This window comes from Schistocerca piceifrons, chromosome 1, assembly GCF_021461385.2.
Source record: "Schistocerca piceifrons isolate TAMUIC-IGC-003096 chromosome 1, iqSchPice1.1, whole genome shotgun sequence".
Taxonomy (NCBI): domain Eukaryota; kingdom Metazoa; phylum Arthropoda; class Insecta; order Orthoptera; family Acrididae; genus Schistocerca; species Schistocerca piceifrons.
The window spans coordinates 397,348,325-397,364,694 of NC_060138.1; the positions used below are offsets into that span (position 1 = coordinate 397,348,325).

General features: G+C 60.3%; 2 protein-coding genes across 2 annotated transcripts; both read left to right on the plus strand.

Annotated features, from left to right (window-relative positions):
• Window positions 1-8,733: 8,733 nt before the first annotated feature.
• Window positions 8,734-9,342, plus strand: LOC124727849. Its single transcript, XM_047248483.1, has one exon. The coding sequence runs from the start codon at window positions 8,734-8,736 to the stop codon at window positions 9,340-9,342; it is 609 nt and encodes a 202-aa protein (XP_047104439.1).
• Window positions 9,343-12,680: 3,338 nt separating this feature from the next.
• Window positions 12,681-16,150, plus strand: LOC124728015 (basic proline-rich protein-like). The gene is made up of 3 exons (XM_047248484.1): window positions 12,681-12,824; window positions 13,104-13,588; window positions 14,203-16,150. The coding sequence occupies exons 1-3, from the start codon at window positions 12,681-12,683 to the stop codon at window positions 16,148-16,150; spliced, it is 2,577 nt and encodes an 858-aa protein (XP_047104440.1).
• The last annotated feature ends 220 nt before the right edge of the window (window positions 16,151-16,370 follow it).

Genomic DNA, 16,370 nt, shown 5'->3' on the forward strand with positions numbered 1-16,370 from the left:
AATTTAATCTTCTGCAGCGATCAGATATTCTGCTGGTGGCAAAACTAGTGGTAGTTGTCGATGTGCCCATCAGTTTTCTGCTGTCACGCCAAGTTATGCCATCGCATATGTAGCCCATGTGTGTAGTTATTTGGCGTTTAGGTGGACCACTCTCGCAGCTGCATTACACAAGGCTGGTAACTTATGGGGGCATGGAGCAATGCCCCTGGGATAGACAAGATTGCACCTAATGAACTCAATGCCCCATCACTACTCTGGGTATCATCACTACACTCCGCACGAAACGACACCTCTCCCGGTCACGATCGTGTTACCTATCGCCATCTATGTGAAGCTCCTACGTCCTTCTCCATCCTGGCCAGACTATACAATGTGGTCTTGTCCATAGGCTACTACCACAGAAAACCTACCATATCCTGATGTTCCTCAAACCTGACAAATCGCCATCCGCTGTCTCCTCCTACCGTCTCATCAGCCTTACCTTGGTCTTCAGTTAGGTCCTCAAATCCATCCTTACCCGACGCATCCAATAGCATCTCCACCAGTACCGCCTCCTTCCCGTTCCCAAGTGTGGCTTTCGGCCGTCTTCTTCCGATTATGACCTTCTCCTTCACCTCACTCATCTTCTCTCCGAACAGCTCAACTCCCGTCGCTCCGCCATCTCCCTCTCCCTCGACCCAGCGCGCGCCTACGACCGTGTGCGGCATTCCGGTCTCCTCTTCAAGCTGCAAACCTTCGCCCTTCCTATTAACTACGTCTGTCTGATTGGGTCCTTTCATTCCGAACGTCCTACTTATGTCACCATCCATAACACTGATTTCTACACATTCTACCCCTCTGCCAGTGTGCCCCAGGTTCCATCCTCTCCCCTCTTCTCTACCTTTTGTACACAGTGGACGTGCCACCGCCTACTCCCTCTGTCCATCTTCTCCAGTACGCCGATGAGACCGCCTTCCTTGCCCTCACACCCCCCCCCCCCCCCCCTGCAATGCTCCCAACACCTCCAATCCCATCTTCACTGGTTCACCACTTGGTGTAACCAGTGGTTGCTCAAGGTCAATCCTTCCAAGACCCATGCGATCATTGTAGGCAAAACCACCCCTTCCTTCCATCTCCTCGACTTCTATCTCACCACTTATGGCCCTCCTATCGCCCTCACCCCCACCCTTAAGTACCTTGGCGTCACCCTTGACCGTCGCCTCTTCTCGACCCCCATCTCCAGACAATCCAAGCCAAGGCACACTCCCGACTCCGTCTCCTCAAGCTCCTTCCTGGGCGCACATGGGTCTGGACCCCTCCACCATTCTCCACACCTGTCCTCTCCGGCCTATCCTCTGCTATCCCCACCCGGCCTGGATCTCCGCCCCTCCTACCTGTTACAAATCCCTTCAAATCTTCGAATGCCATGCTCTCCACCTTGCCTATCGCATCCATCAAAGCAGTTGTTAAATCCTGGGTCTTCCTCCCACAGCGCACGTCGACTGAACAGCTTTACCTCGTGCGGGGAGAGGGAGGATGTGGCCTGACGCCATGGCTTCCGCATGCTATGCTGCACTGCACTGCACTGCACTGCACTAATGCCACTGTATGCGACATCGCCTGGGCCACACTATCTATGGCAGCGCGCCGCCGACTGGGGAGTCAGGCTTACTTGGCCACTTACCTTAGCGGCAGCATCGAGGGCGACCTTGCACGAGACGGAGGCGACATCCAGTCGCTGTGGACACGCGTCGGAAACGCCACAAGGCGCCTAGGGCTGCGTGGTGTTACCTGGCGCTGGAGTGATCAGCTTTCTGAGTTGCAGATGGAGGTCTGCAGACGGCCCGCCATCGCGGACGATGCGGAACATGGCGGCATCTGATGAGGGGTGACGCGGCGGAGCCCCCGCGGCGCCAACGGACCAGCAGGACGGCTTCATGGCACCTCGAAGATGACTGACAACAACACGATGACAGCGTTGGACGCACTGCCAACAGTGACGTCTAGCATGTCCGGGTGGGAGGGGGGGCGGGGGGGGGGGGCGCAAAATGTCTTCTCTCACAGATGCTCCACGAGTGCCTGAGGCAGTGCCAGCGCAACCTCTTACTCAGGAAACCTGACCAGGGGAAGGTGTATGAGTGCACCAGGGAATCCACAGCATCCAACCACTTCATGGCAGGAACCAAGTACACACTTCGCAGACTGGCTGTTCATCCACCGCGCCAGGCTCAGTAGTGCCTCTCAACAGCTGCTGCCGATTCGATGGGCAGGCAGACAACAACAAAGCCTGCCGACGCTGTGGCCACAACAACGAGACTCTCCCACACATGCTCGGTGCACTCAGCAGCCCTGGAGTATCTTCACAACGCGGTCCTGAACCGCCTCACGACAACTGTCGCTGGGCGGCCAAGAAGAGGAAACGCTGCTGTTCCTTACACTGGGACGAACCTGTCATAGGGGACAGAAGTGGGCTGCATCCAGACCTTGTAGTAACTGACGAGGCCGCGAAGGCTGTTACCATCGTGTATGTGACAATCCCCTTTGAGATTAGGCGGATTGCGCTCGATAATGCTCGGCAGCTAAAGAAGATCTGGCATGAAGTTGGTCGCTTGACGGCGCGTTTGGCGCGGCCCTGAACATTGCCAGTGCTCTGTAAGGCGTGGAGGCTCGCACTAGGGCGTACCACTTCTAGTCGGGCATGCCACAGCAGTCCTCACCAGGGGAAGTGATGAGTCTCATAGCCTCTCCTTCCATAGTGGCTCTTTCCACCTTCCCGTGGTGCCAGACGTTAAGCTCAGCATTTCTACCTTGCGACAAAAGGGAGAGCTGCAACCCAACCCACTGAAAGTGAAGGGTGTGTGGCACGGGGAGCTGTGTGAAGGGACCGAACATCAGTCCCTTTCTGTTCACAGGGCACAGACCAGCAGGTGCTCTGCATGCCGTTGACTGTTTGTCGGCGGGGGATCGCGGTGCGAGTCAGCAAGGGTGCTTCGCCACACCCTTGGGTAACCGGGGCGTGTTCTGTCAAACCCAGGAGGTGGTGACATCGCCTGAGGCAGGTTAGATGGGTCCAGACCGCCGAACGACTCGGGGACTGGCCCGCCACCTGAGTAGGCGTGGGTCCTTGGCCGAGAGGTGGAATCTTGGGCAAGTAGGCAGCGATGGGCGAGAGGTGCATATCCCTCTCCGGAGTGCGGGGTGCAGGGTGCAGTTGCTGAGGTGCGTCGTGTGAAATCGGTGACGGAGTCACTGAGGGGGACTAGTGCACTGGAGATGGTGCGCTGAACCCTACAGGTAAGAAGTGCCCTTGACCTAGGGGGCGAGGTCGGTGGGCGAGCTGCCGTGGTCTTCCCCAAGCTAGAGGAGCCGGTCCAGGACAAGAGAGAGGCTCCCACCTTACATATCACTCTTACTAAAAATGGCTACATCCGAAACGAGTGATGAGTGCGCCTTCACGGGCTTCTCTGAAGCCTCAACCCACTCCACAGGACGAGCTGGGACAGGCAGCCGATGAAAATGTCTTGCAGAGACACTCAGGAATCACACTGCTCTTGGAGCAGAATATGAAGAATGGCAAGATCAGTCAATTGGCACTAACAATTATCAGGAACGAGCTGGTGGCATGGGCCATCACCAATGAAAAGCTCGAGGGCTGCGTGGAAGAATTAGAGAAAGAAAACGAAAGGCTGAGAAAGCAACTGAACAGGACCTGGGCAGTAGTGGGCCCACAAGCACAACCAAACTGCAAACAATGAAAGATATTATCACACGTGTAACAAAATGGCCAGGGACAATGGTCTTTCTAAGGACCCTGCTGCCCAAGACACTAGTGTTAGAAAGATCCAGGAACTGCTAACGACCACAATCAATCCTGTGAAGGACAAAATTATAATAAAGTAAAACCAAGTAGAAATTCAGTAATTGTTGAGGTTGCCTCAGAAGAGGATAAAGAGAAGCTGCTAAACGATACCAAGCTAAACTCGGTGGTCAAATGTGAGCCACCAAGAAAAAGATACCCCCCAGTAATTTTATACTATGTGCCAACTATCATGACTAACGAGGAACTATGCGAAACTATAAGAGCTCAGAACTTCGAGGACTTAAAAGATGATGAATTTAAAGACAGCTTCAAGTTGAGATTAAAAACGGGGCCTCAGGACTGATGTGGCCCATCATGTTGCCGAGGTCTCTGCTCACATGTTGAAAAGAATTACCACAATGGGCGAACTATATATTGGTTTCCACGTGGTCAACACAAGAGACTGTCTTGTACCACGTTGCCACAATTGTGGAGACCTCGACCATGCTCTGAGGCACAGTACCAGGGGGTCAGCCTGCTTTAAGTGTGGTGAAGACGGTCATGTCAGAAAAGATTGCAAGGCTGCAGCAGTCTGCATCCCTCACAAAAGACGGGGCAAGAGACCTTGCAGAGCCACCAGACGCAACTGCCCTACTTACAGGTTATTAGAACAGAGTGATATCAAGAACGGATTATGGCTGACTGTGCTAAGGCTAACAGGATGCCTAAGAGAAAATCCCCGAGCAAAAGGAGGAGGGATGCCATGAGCGCAATTGCTTTCAAGCAATTCGTGAGGTTGCTTACGGGCGTCACCAAAACTGAAACCACCGACATGAGCACTCACACTGACAATGGACTGAGCTCCCTTTCACAGCTACAACTCCTCCTCCCCAAGCCGGGAGACGAGGTCGACTAAAGACCAATGGCAACAGCATCCTGTAGTAGAGGCTGCGCCAGAGGCAATCTCAAAGACAGAAGAGAACAGAGCTGAGCACAAACTAGTCCAAGAAAACACAGTAACCAGTTCTAGTGAAAAACTCACCACATCAGATACTTCTGTTGTCAGATTGCCACCATTTGACCTAGTCAGAGTTTATCCTAATATTGAATTCACAATGCAATTAGCGAGACTAGAGCAGCCGACTACCCTGACCACTGCATTAAGACACGTGATCGGGGTGAGACACGAAAACGGTGGGAAAGTCACCTTCTCGGTAATGGAGGCTGTGGACAGGATACAGCTCAAATCAGTGAATTGCCCACCGACTTCAGAGCCCTGCGAGACTCAAGAAAGCCTTTGAAAGACAAGGAGAAAAATTCGACTTTGACAATATCTATGAACAAGCAGTTTTGGCAAATGGACACATTACTTTCGGCTGTAGTAAGACCTGGCCAAATGACAGAATTCATATGTACTTTCCATAAATGACGAAAATTACCATTGGCCAACTCAATACTCAAAACGGCGGACTGGTGATGCAGGAGCTACGTAATGAAGTGGAGGAGAGGAGACTGGATGTGCTCTGCCTGCGGGAGCCGTCCTCCCAAGCTGGGAAAATAGCTTTCGCAGCTGCGACTTGGCAAATTGTAAGTAGAAGAGAGGACCCAAGAGTGGCAATTGTAATAACCAACAGACTCCTGAGGGCTACAATACTATCACAATTCACAACTAGCCACTGCAACGTCGTGTAGTTGCAATCTCCAATGGGAGCGATAATTATCATCAACATATACTTCCAGTATGGGGGACGATATCGCGAGACATCTGGGTGATCTGACCACAGTGATCATGGCGTTGCATGCGCGGAGAGTAATAATAACTGTCGATATTAATGCCAAACCCCCCTATGGTACAGCGGCAACAGGGACTCAAATGGCTAGAAGGCAGAAGAGGTCATCATGGCCTTGCAACTAGCGGTGGACAACAAGCCAGGCAACCCTCCGACCTATGTGGTGGGAAGAGGTCAAGGAACAAATACTGACCCTGGTCATGCCTAATGCAGTCAATCTCATTCAACAATGGAGGGTAGAAGAGAACACCACCACTAGTGACCACAATCTCATAACGTTTACCATAGGAGACCAAGAACCGCTGGGCCATGGGGTGGGAGGTGCAATACAATTACGAAAGAGCCGACTGGGAACGACTAGCAAGGGCGTGCGACGTTCCTGCATTGCCAGAGGGTGACAGACACCAGGACAGTGACGTGGACAAAAGAGCTGAGGAACTGGTGAGAGTGTTAACTCGAGTGGTGAAAACTGCTGTACCTACTAGGAGGAAGGCCGTGGCGGCCTCTTCGTCACCATGGTGAGCCGAACTGGAGGAGATGCGCCCGACTGGCGGAAGGCTCAGGAGGCATTACCAGCGCAGTGTCGTCTGGCTGGAAAGACAGGTGGTTGCAGCTGTAGCGGGAAGCTAAAGACAGATTTCAGAAAGAACTGTGTGAAGTGAGATCCAGAAGTTGGGAACACACTTCAATCAACTAGCATTGGACCCATGGGGTGTACCCTATCAGTTAGCCCGAGAAAAAAATCCGCTCTCCCATGGAGCTGTCGACCGTCAGGCACAGGGGCAGGATGATGGAGTCTTGGCAGGAGACTGCTGATGTCCTTCTCCAGTCCCTGCTGCCTGATGACACTGGGTGGGGAGACCGTTTAACAACAACAGCTGCGTAATGACTACAACAATGAATACGAAAATGCAACGGCAGTCTACCCCTTCTCTGAAGAAGATGTGGCGTGGCTGCCCATGTAAGATCTCTAAAGAGAGGGAAAGCTTCCGAGTCGGACGGCATTGTGGCGGAGGTGGTGCAATTCCTGGCTGTGACACTGAGGGCAGAGGTCTTCCACTGCCGGATCTGCATCGTCACCAAAGCTGCTGGCAAAGCTACCAGATAAACGGTTCTCGTTTCCGAGTGCGGCTTTGCGGCCGACGCCACCCGCAGCTGAAGACGCTACGCGCCCGTCTGCGGATCTGCAATGCAGCATCTGCTACCCCCAGCGATGCCGGTCGGGGGAGATCAAGTATGGGACACGACGCCGTGTCTGGCGCTCTGGGGCACCCAGAGAGGTCGGCCAGCGCGGGCCCACAGAACTAGTAGGACATGCCTCTCATCCTTAGTTCGTGCTGGGCGAAAGCCACAGGCAACAGCGGCCCGGAAAGCTAGTACCACAGGCCGTCTAGCCTTAGATAAGAGAGAGGGGCTATGGCCACAGCCCAGTCCGGTCCCCGAAGCTAGGACAGACCGGCTGGACTTAGGATTAATTTACGCGGCGGTCCTGATCCGCAGCAGCGTGGTGGGCTCACACGCTGCCCTGCCCTCACCCTGTGTGAGTGTGCAGGCGTCTGTGACACGCAGGACGGCGGTGGTTGCTACCCCCGCGTCGTGCGTACTGTGTGTGTGTGTGTGTGTGTGTGTGTGTGTGTGTGTGTGTGTGTGCGCGCGCGCGCGCGCCCCGAGGACGTCTGGCATCCCCCTGCCGATACGCTCTGCGACGTCAACCGCGTTGCCACGAGTGCCGAGCGCAAGTTCGGGAGGTGAAGCCGACGCCTGACGCCGAACGCGTCGCTCCGGCCAGAGGCGGCGTGTCTGGCTAAGGCCGCGGCTCGCCGCTGCTCGCGCCGGCCTCTGTACCCAGTGGCGTACGGCTACCGCAGGCGCCTCCCGCCCGCCATCTGTCGGGAGCGTGGGTACCGGCCTGGGACTGCCGCCCGCATTCGCTACGCCGCCAACAGGTGGCTCTGCGATGTGGGTGGACAGTGGCAGGCAGGCTGCCTCGCTCGCCGAGACCGGTGGTGTTAACACTCACGGCGCAGCCGCGCCGCTAGTTGATGCACCAAATGCCGCGCGCTCGACCGATGCACCAGACGGTGTGGTGCTTGTGCGGTCGCAGACTTACACGTGCCGCGTTTTCTCTGCCCTGCCGGCGGCTACGTCGAGTGACCCCAGTCACTCCGTCTCCGCTCAGGCAGGGAGTGTCTCTAAACATACAGCTCCTGTTCCAGATAATGAGTGGCACATAGTCACCCCACGGACGGACAGACGCCCTGCTGCGGGACGCAGACCGCCGCCTCCGGATCGACGGCGCATTATACCGCCCAGTCCGCGTAGCAGCGGTCCGGCGACAGCCAACACGTCTGGGCGGCCGGCGCGAGCTGCACCTCTTGTTTCTCGAGCCGGCGGCGGGCCGCTGGCGACCGCCGGACCATCTGTTGGCGGCGCGGCGAACAACCGCGGTGCGCCCGACTTGAGCGCCAGGCCGACGCAAGCTACAGCGGACCCTGCTGCTACAGCTGCGCCACCTGTCAGCGGCGCAGCAACCGAAAGCAGCACTGCGCGGCCCACGCCAGATGGCAGCACGGCACCACCACCGACGCAGACGACGGAGCGGCGTGACGTGAACGGAGGGACTGCAGCTGCATCTGCGGGACCTGGCAGCAAGAAGAGGAGATGCCGTCGTCGTAACAATCGTCCCAGTCCCGACCTTCCGCCGCAAAACTCCCGTCCTCCACCAAACCTGACAGACACTCCTGTACCCTTCCAACAGGGCGCAACCGAGGCAGCTCCGCCCTCCCCACCCCACCCCTGGCCGTGCCTGGCCGACGCTCAGCTAACGGAGAGGCAGCGGCGCTGGCTGGCGGCCCTGGAGAGCGTACACGACCAGCCGTGGGACGCATTCGACGGGATCATCGAGGACTTCATCTCCGAGATCGCCGAGACGAAGCCACAACGCCAGGCAGCCGGAGATCGACAGGACGGGCAACCAGCAGCAGCGCACCGCGGCCAGGGCCGCGCCCACGCTGCTGCCAATCCCCCTTGCCCTGCCCCTACACGCGGCCGCGGTGGGCAGCGCGGTGGACACGGCGCACGGCGTGCGGCGGCCGCCGAGCGTCGGTACGACGCGATGCAGCGTCTGTAATTCAGAAGCTGTACCGCGCGGACCGGCGCAAGGCGATGCAGCGCGTCGTTGGCGAGACGTCGCCGTACTGCCAAATCGATGGCAACGTGCTCACGGAGCACTTCAAGAAAATATATTCTAAATCTGACTTTTCTGTTTCAGATGCACCAGCTGCTGTCCCGGACTTTCCCGCCACCATGCCCCCTGATGTCAACGAGGAGGTCCTGCCGCTGATCACCGCCACAGAGGTGCAACAGCGGCTCCAGAAGGCGATCAATACTGCTCCTGGGGCAGACGGAGTCACCTACTCGGACTTGCGACGTGAGGATCCTGGCTGCCATGTGCTAGCTAGGATCTTCTCGCGCTGCTGGAATGAGCGGAAGATTCCAGTGCAGTGGAAAGTATCCACTACCGTCCTCATCCACAAGAAAGGGGACGTCTCGGACGCGACGAACCGGAGGCCCTTAGCATTGAGCTCCACCATCACTAAGCTCTTTGCTGCAATCATGGCGGATCGTACAATCCTCTGTGCAGAGCGTTTGAACCTGCTCTCCCAAGAACAGAAGGGTTTCCGCACTTTTGAAGGCTGCTATGAGCACAACTTCAATGTGCAGACGGCGATTGATGATGCAAGGCGCAGGGGAGGCCAAGCATGCTTTGTTTGACTTGATCTGGCGAATGCTTTCGGCTCAATGCCTCACGCTCACCTCCTTGGAGTACTGAGCAGGATGGGACTACCAGAGCAATTGCATGAGCTAATTGCCAATATGTACAGTGGTTGCTCCACCCGCGTCCATACATCTGACGGACTATCGGAGGAAATTGAGATCCAGGCAGGGGTCAAGCAGGGCTGCCCACTGTCGCCCATCGTCGTTAATCTCGCGCTCGAGCTGGTACTACACGCCGCAACCTCGCTCAGAAATGAGTGTGGCATTTCGCTTAGCGGCGTCAGTGTGAGTGCACTGGCGTATGCGGACGATATCGTGCTTCTAGCACGGGATTTAGAGGCGATGCAGACGCTCCTCACTGTTGTGGTTGAGGCGGCAATGTGGGCCGGGCTTACCTTCAAGCCGTCGAAGTGTGCCACGCTTCACATCCGACGTCGGCAGACACTAGGCTCGGTATTCGCCCTACAAGGGCTCGGTGAGGGTGACGCTACCTCCATCTTGACGTCCCCACCGAGTACAAAGTCTCGCAGACGCCAACGGATGCAATCGCGGCAACTCGACGTGACTTGCAGCTCCTGGACGTTTCCCTGCTGGCTCCCTGGCAGAAGACTGACGCTGTGCGTGTGTTCCTGCTCCCTAGACTTGACTGTCATGCAGGGCGGAGCGGTACGCAAGGGACCGCTGTCCGCACCCAAGGCAGTGAAAGCGGCTGTCAAATCGTGGCTCTTCCTTCCACAGCGCGCGTCCACCGAACAACTGTACCTCACTCTGGGAGAAGAAGGATGTGGCCTAACGCCGCTCGCGGACGCTGCGGACATCTCAACCATCGTCCACGGCTTCTGCATGCTGCACTGCGACGACGCCAGCGGCCGCGACACCGACTGGGCCACACTATCCACGGCCGCGCGCCGCCGACTGGGGAGGGAGCCGAGTCGATCCGACTGCCACCTACCTTAGCGGCAACACTGAGGACGACGTCGCACGAGACAGAGGCGACATCCAGTCACTGAGGACACGCGTCAAGAACGCCACAAGGCGCCTAGCGCCGCTTGGCGTCACCTGGTGCTGGAGTGAACTAGTCGCTGAGTTGCAGGTGGAGGGGTGACGCAGCCGGCCACGGAGGGGGCGGCGCCTGCGACTACACGAAACCTCGATGATTGTGGCGATGGACCACAGCACGGAGATGACAGCGTGGGACGCATCGTCAACACTGGCGTCGAGCATGTCCGGGTGGGAGGGGGCGCCAAACGTCTTCTCTCGCGGACACTCCTCGAGTGTGAGGCAGCGCCTGCACAAGCTCCTTCTCAGAAAACCTGACCAGGGGAAGGTGTTCGAGTGCACTAGGAAGTCCACAGCGTCCAACTACTTCATGGCGTGAGGCAATACTCGCTTCTCAGACTGGCGCTTCATACATCGCGCCAGGCTCGGAGTCGTGCCTCTGAACGGTTGTCGCCGCTTTGATGGGCGGGCAAACAACAACAAAGCCTGCCGACGCTGTGGCCACAACAACGAGACGCTCCCACACGTGATCAACGCGTGTATGGTGCACTCAGCAGCCCTGCAGTATCGCCGCAACGCGGTCCTCAACCATCTTGCGACAGCAGTCGCTGGGCGGCCAAGAAGAGGAAACATTGCTGTTCCTGGCATCAGGATCAACCAAGCTGTCATAGGGGACAGCAGTGGGCTGCGTCCGGACCTCGTAGTAACTGACGAGGAGGCGAAGACTGACCATCGTCGATGTGAGAATCCCCTTCGAGAATAGGCGGATTGCGCTCGACAACGCTCGGTACGCCGACGTTGCGCGCGGATTAGCCGCTCGCAGCTATTCTGTCACTGTCGACGCCCTGGTTGTTGGCAGTCTGGGGGCGTGGGACCGCCAGAACGATGCAGTGCTTGGGCACTTAGGCATCGCCAGCCGCTACTGCCAACTGATGCGGCGACTGATGGTGTCCGACACCATCAAATGGTCCCACGACATCTACGTGGAACATATCACTGGCTACCGCCAGTATGTGTCCCCCTAGACTGTGGCATGCTCTGACGTCAGGCTGCGAGACCCTCGAGACTACAGTCGTCGGGGAACTTCGAGGTCGGTGCCTTGGTGCCGGCGGTGTCCAGCTTTTCCTGCATGACGCGGGAACTGCGGCGTTAAAATATTTTCGCGCCGCATTGCTGCAGTGCCGAGTCAGCAGCAGTGAGTGCTGTGTGGCCTGGTGCCCCTCCCTCCTTGATGTCCGCCGAATATGGCCCCCACCTCGGTTGGCGCGGCGCTGGGCTGCGTCAAACTTGTGCCTACTGCCCAGTAGTCTCCAGCCGTCGCGGGAAGTCACGCCCTCCTGCTGCAACACACCAGTGACGTCTGCCGCAAGGCGAACTGCTGTCAGGGCATGGAGATGAATGGGGGGGGGGGGGAAAAGAAGATCCTAAATTAGCTTCCCCCCGGTCTGACATAGTTAAGGCCGCACAATAGATTTCAAATACTTGAGTGCAGTTAGAACCGTTTCTCAAAATATCACTTTAAACTTTTCTTAAATACGTAAAATTCTTTGTATATAGTCATTTATATCTGTTCTTGCATTTATACTTCTTAAATTTTTAACTAAGAAGTATCTCGGGAAAATAAAAACTTATGATCAGCTTGATATGGGCTGATTTCTGCACCGAGAAGTGATCGGCTTTGTTCTTCTGTTTCAGATCAGCGATCTGAACGATGGAGCTGGAGCCACATCGTGCGGCTGACGCAGCCGCCTCGCGCCCGCCATCTGTCGGGAGCAAGGGTACCGGCCTGGGACTGCCGCCCGCGTTCGCTACGGCGCCAACAGGTGGCTCTGCGATGCGGGTGGACAGTGGCAGGCAGGCTGCCTCACTCGCCGCGACCGGTGGTGCTATCACTCATCGCGCAACCGCGCCGCTGATATACACCAAAGGCCGCGCGCTCGGCGGATGCACGGTTGGTGTGGCACTTGTGCAGTCGCAGACGTACATGCGCGTTTCCTCTGCCCTGCCGACGGTTACGTCGAGTGGCCCCAGTCACTCCGTCTCCATTCAGGCACGGAGTTCTAACAGAAAAGCCTCTGTTACAGATTGCAAGTGGCACAGTCACCCCACGGTGGGACAGACGCCGTGCTGCAGGACGCAGACCACCGCCTCCGGACCGACGGCGCATCATACCACCCAGTCCGCGTAGCAGCGGCCCGGCGCGTAGCACGAGCCAACGCGTCCGGGCGGCAGGCGCGAGCTACACCTCGTGTGTCTCGCGCCGGCGACGGGGCGCTGGCGACCGCAGGGTCGCCGCCGCCGCCGCCGCCGCCGCCGCACTTCGAGTCTGGGATCTAATGCGAGAAGACATCTGTGCTCTCTGCTCTCCTGACTCAGCCTCCGTAGACGTGCCGCGCTCCGATTGGCCGGGCTACCCCCCACCACTCGGCGCTCGGCGCTCGCTCTACACACCACTGTCCGCGCCCAGGGCGCAACCAACGGTACAAGTAGCGTGCCGCTCGCCGCTACAGCTCAGACGCTGACGAGAGGCCGAAGCAGCCACTTTGGTGGCAGGCTGCCTCCACCAGCTCTCATCTCTTCGAAGAACAACACCGAGAAGAACTTAGTGTGGGCCCAGCCCGCAGTCACTAGGCCAGATAGATCTATCTTCTGTAGCCCCTACTTCCACACGCCACCATGGACAGGGAAACACTAAAACCTCCCTCCCCTCTCCTGATGACTACTTGGAAGGTCAGAGAGAGCTTCTTAGTGTCCTACAGGAAGCTGCTAAGGCAGAAGTGGAATCACCGAACTGCTTCAGGTATGCCCTGGGGATCTACCCCAACCTGGAGCTCACCCCAGGAGAAGAACAAACAGCAGCAGTCGCAGAGTCCCGCTCGGTGCAAGCCGACGACGGGACAACCACCGGCCTGGACATGCAGCCTACAGCCGCCAACGCCATCGCCATCGCCTGCCAGCCAGAGCCCACAGCAGCAACACCCATGGACTTCGAGACACAGTCACGGAAGCAGAAGAAGAACGAGACTCCACCCGCCGCCCCTACGTCAGAAGACAAACCAGTAAGCAACCGCAAGAGAGTCAAGGGGACTACCGACTCCGAGGGTTTCACCAGGGCCACCAGAACGGCGCCACCCAGGCGCACCACGACCGCCGACCCGCCGCCGCTAAGGAATGTCTTCCAAGTACTGGACACAAGTGAGCAGACGAGCAGGAACACGCCGCCGGCTGCAAGCGCACCAAACAAGTCCAGGAAGCCTCCCCCATCACAATGAACTACGACAAACCGTACATTGAGCTGCATGATGTCATACAAGAAATCACAAACGAACCAATCCGGTTGAAGGTAGCAGGAAATGATATATATCTCCTCTACACCAAAACGCTTGACGACTTCACTCAGGTCTTAGGAGTATTAAAGGAGAAGAAACTCGAATACTACACATACTCCACCGAACATACAGGTTTACCATAGAAAACCTGCAAGCAGAGCTAAAGAAGCTGAATATCACGCCAAGAACGGTGACCAAAGTAAAGTCACCAAAAACGAAAAAAGACACCTCACTGTTCCAAATAATAGCGGCTGATATCCCTGAGAACAGAAGAATCAGCGAAATCACCGCTATTAGGGACGTGGACGTGACTCTGGAAAAACCCAGAGGAAAACGTGGTCCAAGGCTATGCTGTAACTGCCAAGCAATAGACCACATAGCAAGAAACTGCAAGATGCGGACCAAATGCGTACGATGTGCAGGAAACCATCCCACGGAAAACTGCACAAAGGACGAAGACACGCCTCCCACGTGTGCCAGATGCTCACGGCAACACCCTGGGAATTACCTGGGATGTGATGCTGTAAAGGTGTACAAGGCACACCAACAGGCACCTGCAGCCAACCGCAACGCAGCAACAAGGCAAGAGGCCGCCGCCGGGCCGACAGCCGCCGCCGGGCCGACAGCCGCCGCCGGGCCGACAGCCGCCGCCGGGCCGACAGCCGCCGCCGGGCCGACAGCCGCCGCCGGGCCGACAGCCGCCGCCGGGCCGACAGCCGCCGCCGGGCCGACAGCCGCCGCCGGGCCGACAGCCGCCGCCGGGCCGACAGCCGCCGCCGGGCCGACAGCCGCCGCCGGGCCGACAGCCGCCGCCGGGCCGACAGCCGCCGCCGGGCCGACAGCCGCCGCCGGGCCGACAGCCGCCGCCGGGCCGACAGCCGCCGCCGGGCCGACAGCCGCCGCCGGGCCGACAGCCGCCGCCGGGCCGACAGCCGCCGCCGGGCCGACAGCCGCCGCCGGGCCGACAGCCGCCGCCGGGCCGACAGCCGCCGCCGGGCCGACAGCCGCCGCCGGGCCGACAGCCGCCGCCGGGCCGACAGCCGCCGCCGGGCCGACAGCCGCCGCCGGGCCGACAGCCGCCGCCGGGCCGACAGCCGCCGCCGGGCCGACAGCCGCCGCCGGGCCGACAGCCGCCGCCGGGCCGACAGCCGCCGCCGGGCCGACAGCCGCCGCCGGGCCGACAGCCGCCGCCGGGCCGACAGCCGCCGCCGGGCCGACAGCCGCCGCCGGGCGGACAGCCGCCGCCGGGCGGACAGCCGCCGCCGGGCCGACAGCCGCCGCCGGGCCGACAGCCGCCGCCGGGCCGACAGCCGCCGCCGGGCCGACAGCCGCCGCCGGGCCGACAGCCGCCGCCGGGCCGACAGCCGCCGCCGGGCCGACAGCCGCCGCCGGGCCGACAGCCGCCGCCGGGCCGACAGCCGCCGCCGGGCCGACAGCCGCCGCCGGGCCGACAGCCGCCGCCGGGCCGACAGCCGCCGCCGGGCCGACAGCCGCCGCCGGGCCGACAGCCGCCGCCGGGCCGACAGCCGCCGCCGGGCCGACAGCCGCCGCCGGGCCGACAGCCGCCGCCGGGCCGACAGCCGCCGCCGGGCCGACAGCCGCCGCCGGGCCGACAGCCGCCGCCGGGCCGACAGCCGCCGCCGGGCCGACAGCCGCCGCCGGGCCGACAGCCGCCGCCGGGCCGACAGCCGCCGCCGGGCCGACAGCCGCCGCCGGGCCGACAGCCGCCGCCGGGCCGACAGCCGCCGCCGGGCCGACAGCCGCCGCCGGGCCGACAGCCGCCGCCGGGCCGACAGCCGCCGCCGGGCCGACAGCCGCCGCCGGGCCGACAGCCGCCGCCGGGCCGACAGCCGCCGCCGGGCCGACAGCCGCCGCCGGGCCGACAGCCGCCGCCGGGCCGACAGCCGCCGCCGGGCCGACAGCCGCCGCCGGGCCGACAGCCGCCGCCGGGCCGACAGCCGCCGCCGGGCCGACAGCCGCCGCCGGGCCGACAGCCGCCGCCGGGCCGACAGCCGCCGCCGGGCCGACAGCCGCCGCCGGGCCGACAGCCGCCGCCGGGCCGACAGCCGCCGCCGGGCCGACAGCCGCCGCCGGGCCGACAGCCGCCGCCGGGCCGACAGCCGCCGCCGGGCCGACAGCCGCCGCCGGGCCGACAGCCGCCGCCGGGCCGACAGCCGCCGCCGGGCCGACAGCCGCCGCCGGGCCGACAGCCGCCGCCGGGCCGACAGCCGCCGCCGGGCCGACAGCCGCCGCCGGGCCGACAGCCGCCGCCGGGCCGACAGCCGCCGCCGGGCCGACAGCCGCCGCCGGGCCGACAGCCGCCGCCGCGGAAGCCACGAAAGACGCCCCAACAACGTGGGCTAACACCGCCTTCACCACACCCATGGCAGCACCACCATCGACGCTGTCGGACAAGGACAACAACGCCATCAAGAACCAGGCGTCACAAACGAACGCCAGCCACACCGCCATCATGAGGAGGCGTCCATCACTTGCAGTCCGAAGAAGGACACCTAATAAACCAGCACACCCAGCGCCAACCGCTGCAACCAACCTGATGACCCAGGACAACGTAGCCGTCTTTCTGGAGGCCGTGCAAGCGGCTATGACAACTGCAATGTAGGCCATTGTGAAGTACATCCCGCAACAGATAAGCGCTGCAATTCAAGCTGCCATGCAGGCATTCCCACCTACCAA

What these genes read in the sequence shown, in the direction of transcription:
- LOC124727849 (XM_047248483.1), top strand. Translation starts at nt 8,734, where the DNA reads ATGCAGCGCGTCGTTGGCGAGACGTCGCCGTACTGCCAAATCGATGGC.
- LOC124728015 (XM_047248484.1), top strand. Translation starts at nt 12,681, where the DNA reads ATGCGAGAAGACATCTGTGCTCTCTGCTCTCCTGACTCAGCCTCCGTA. An exon ending in CGCCCAGGGCGCAACCAACG is followed by an intron (nt 12,825 to 13,103) that starts GTACAAGTAGCG and finishes AGTGTCCTACAG; the next exon opens with GAAGCTGCTAAGGCAGAAGT. An exon ending in GCTGCAAGCGCACCAAACAA is followed by an intron (nt 13,589 to 14,202) that starts GTCCAGGAAGCC and finishes GATGCTGTAAAG; the next exon opens with GTGTACAAGGCACACCAACA.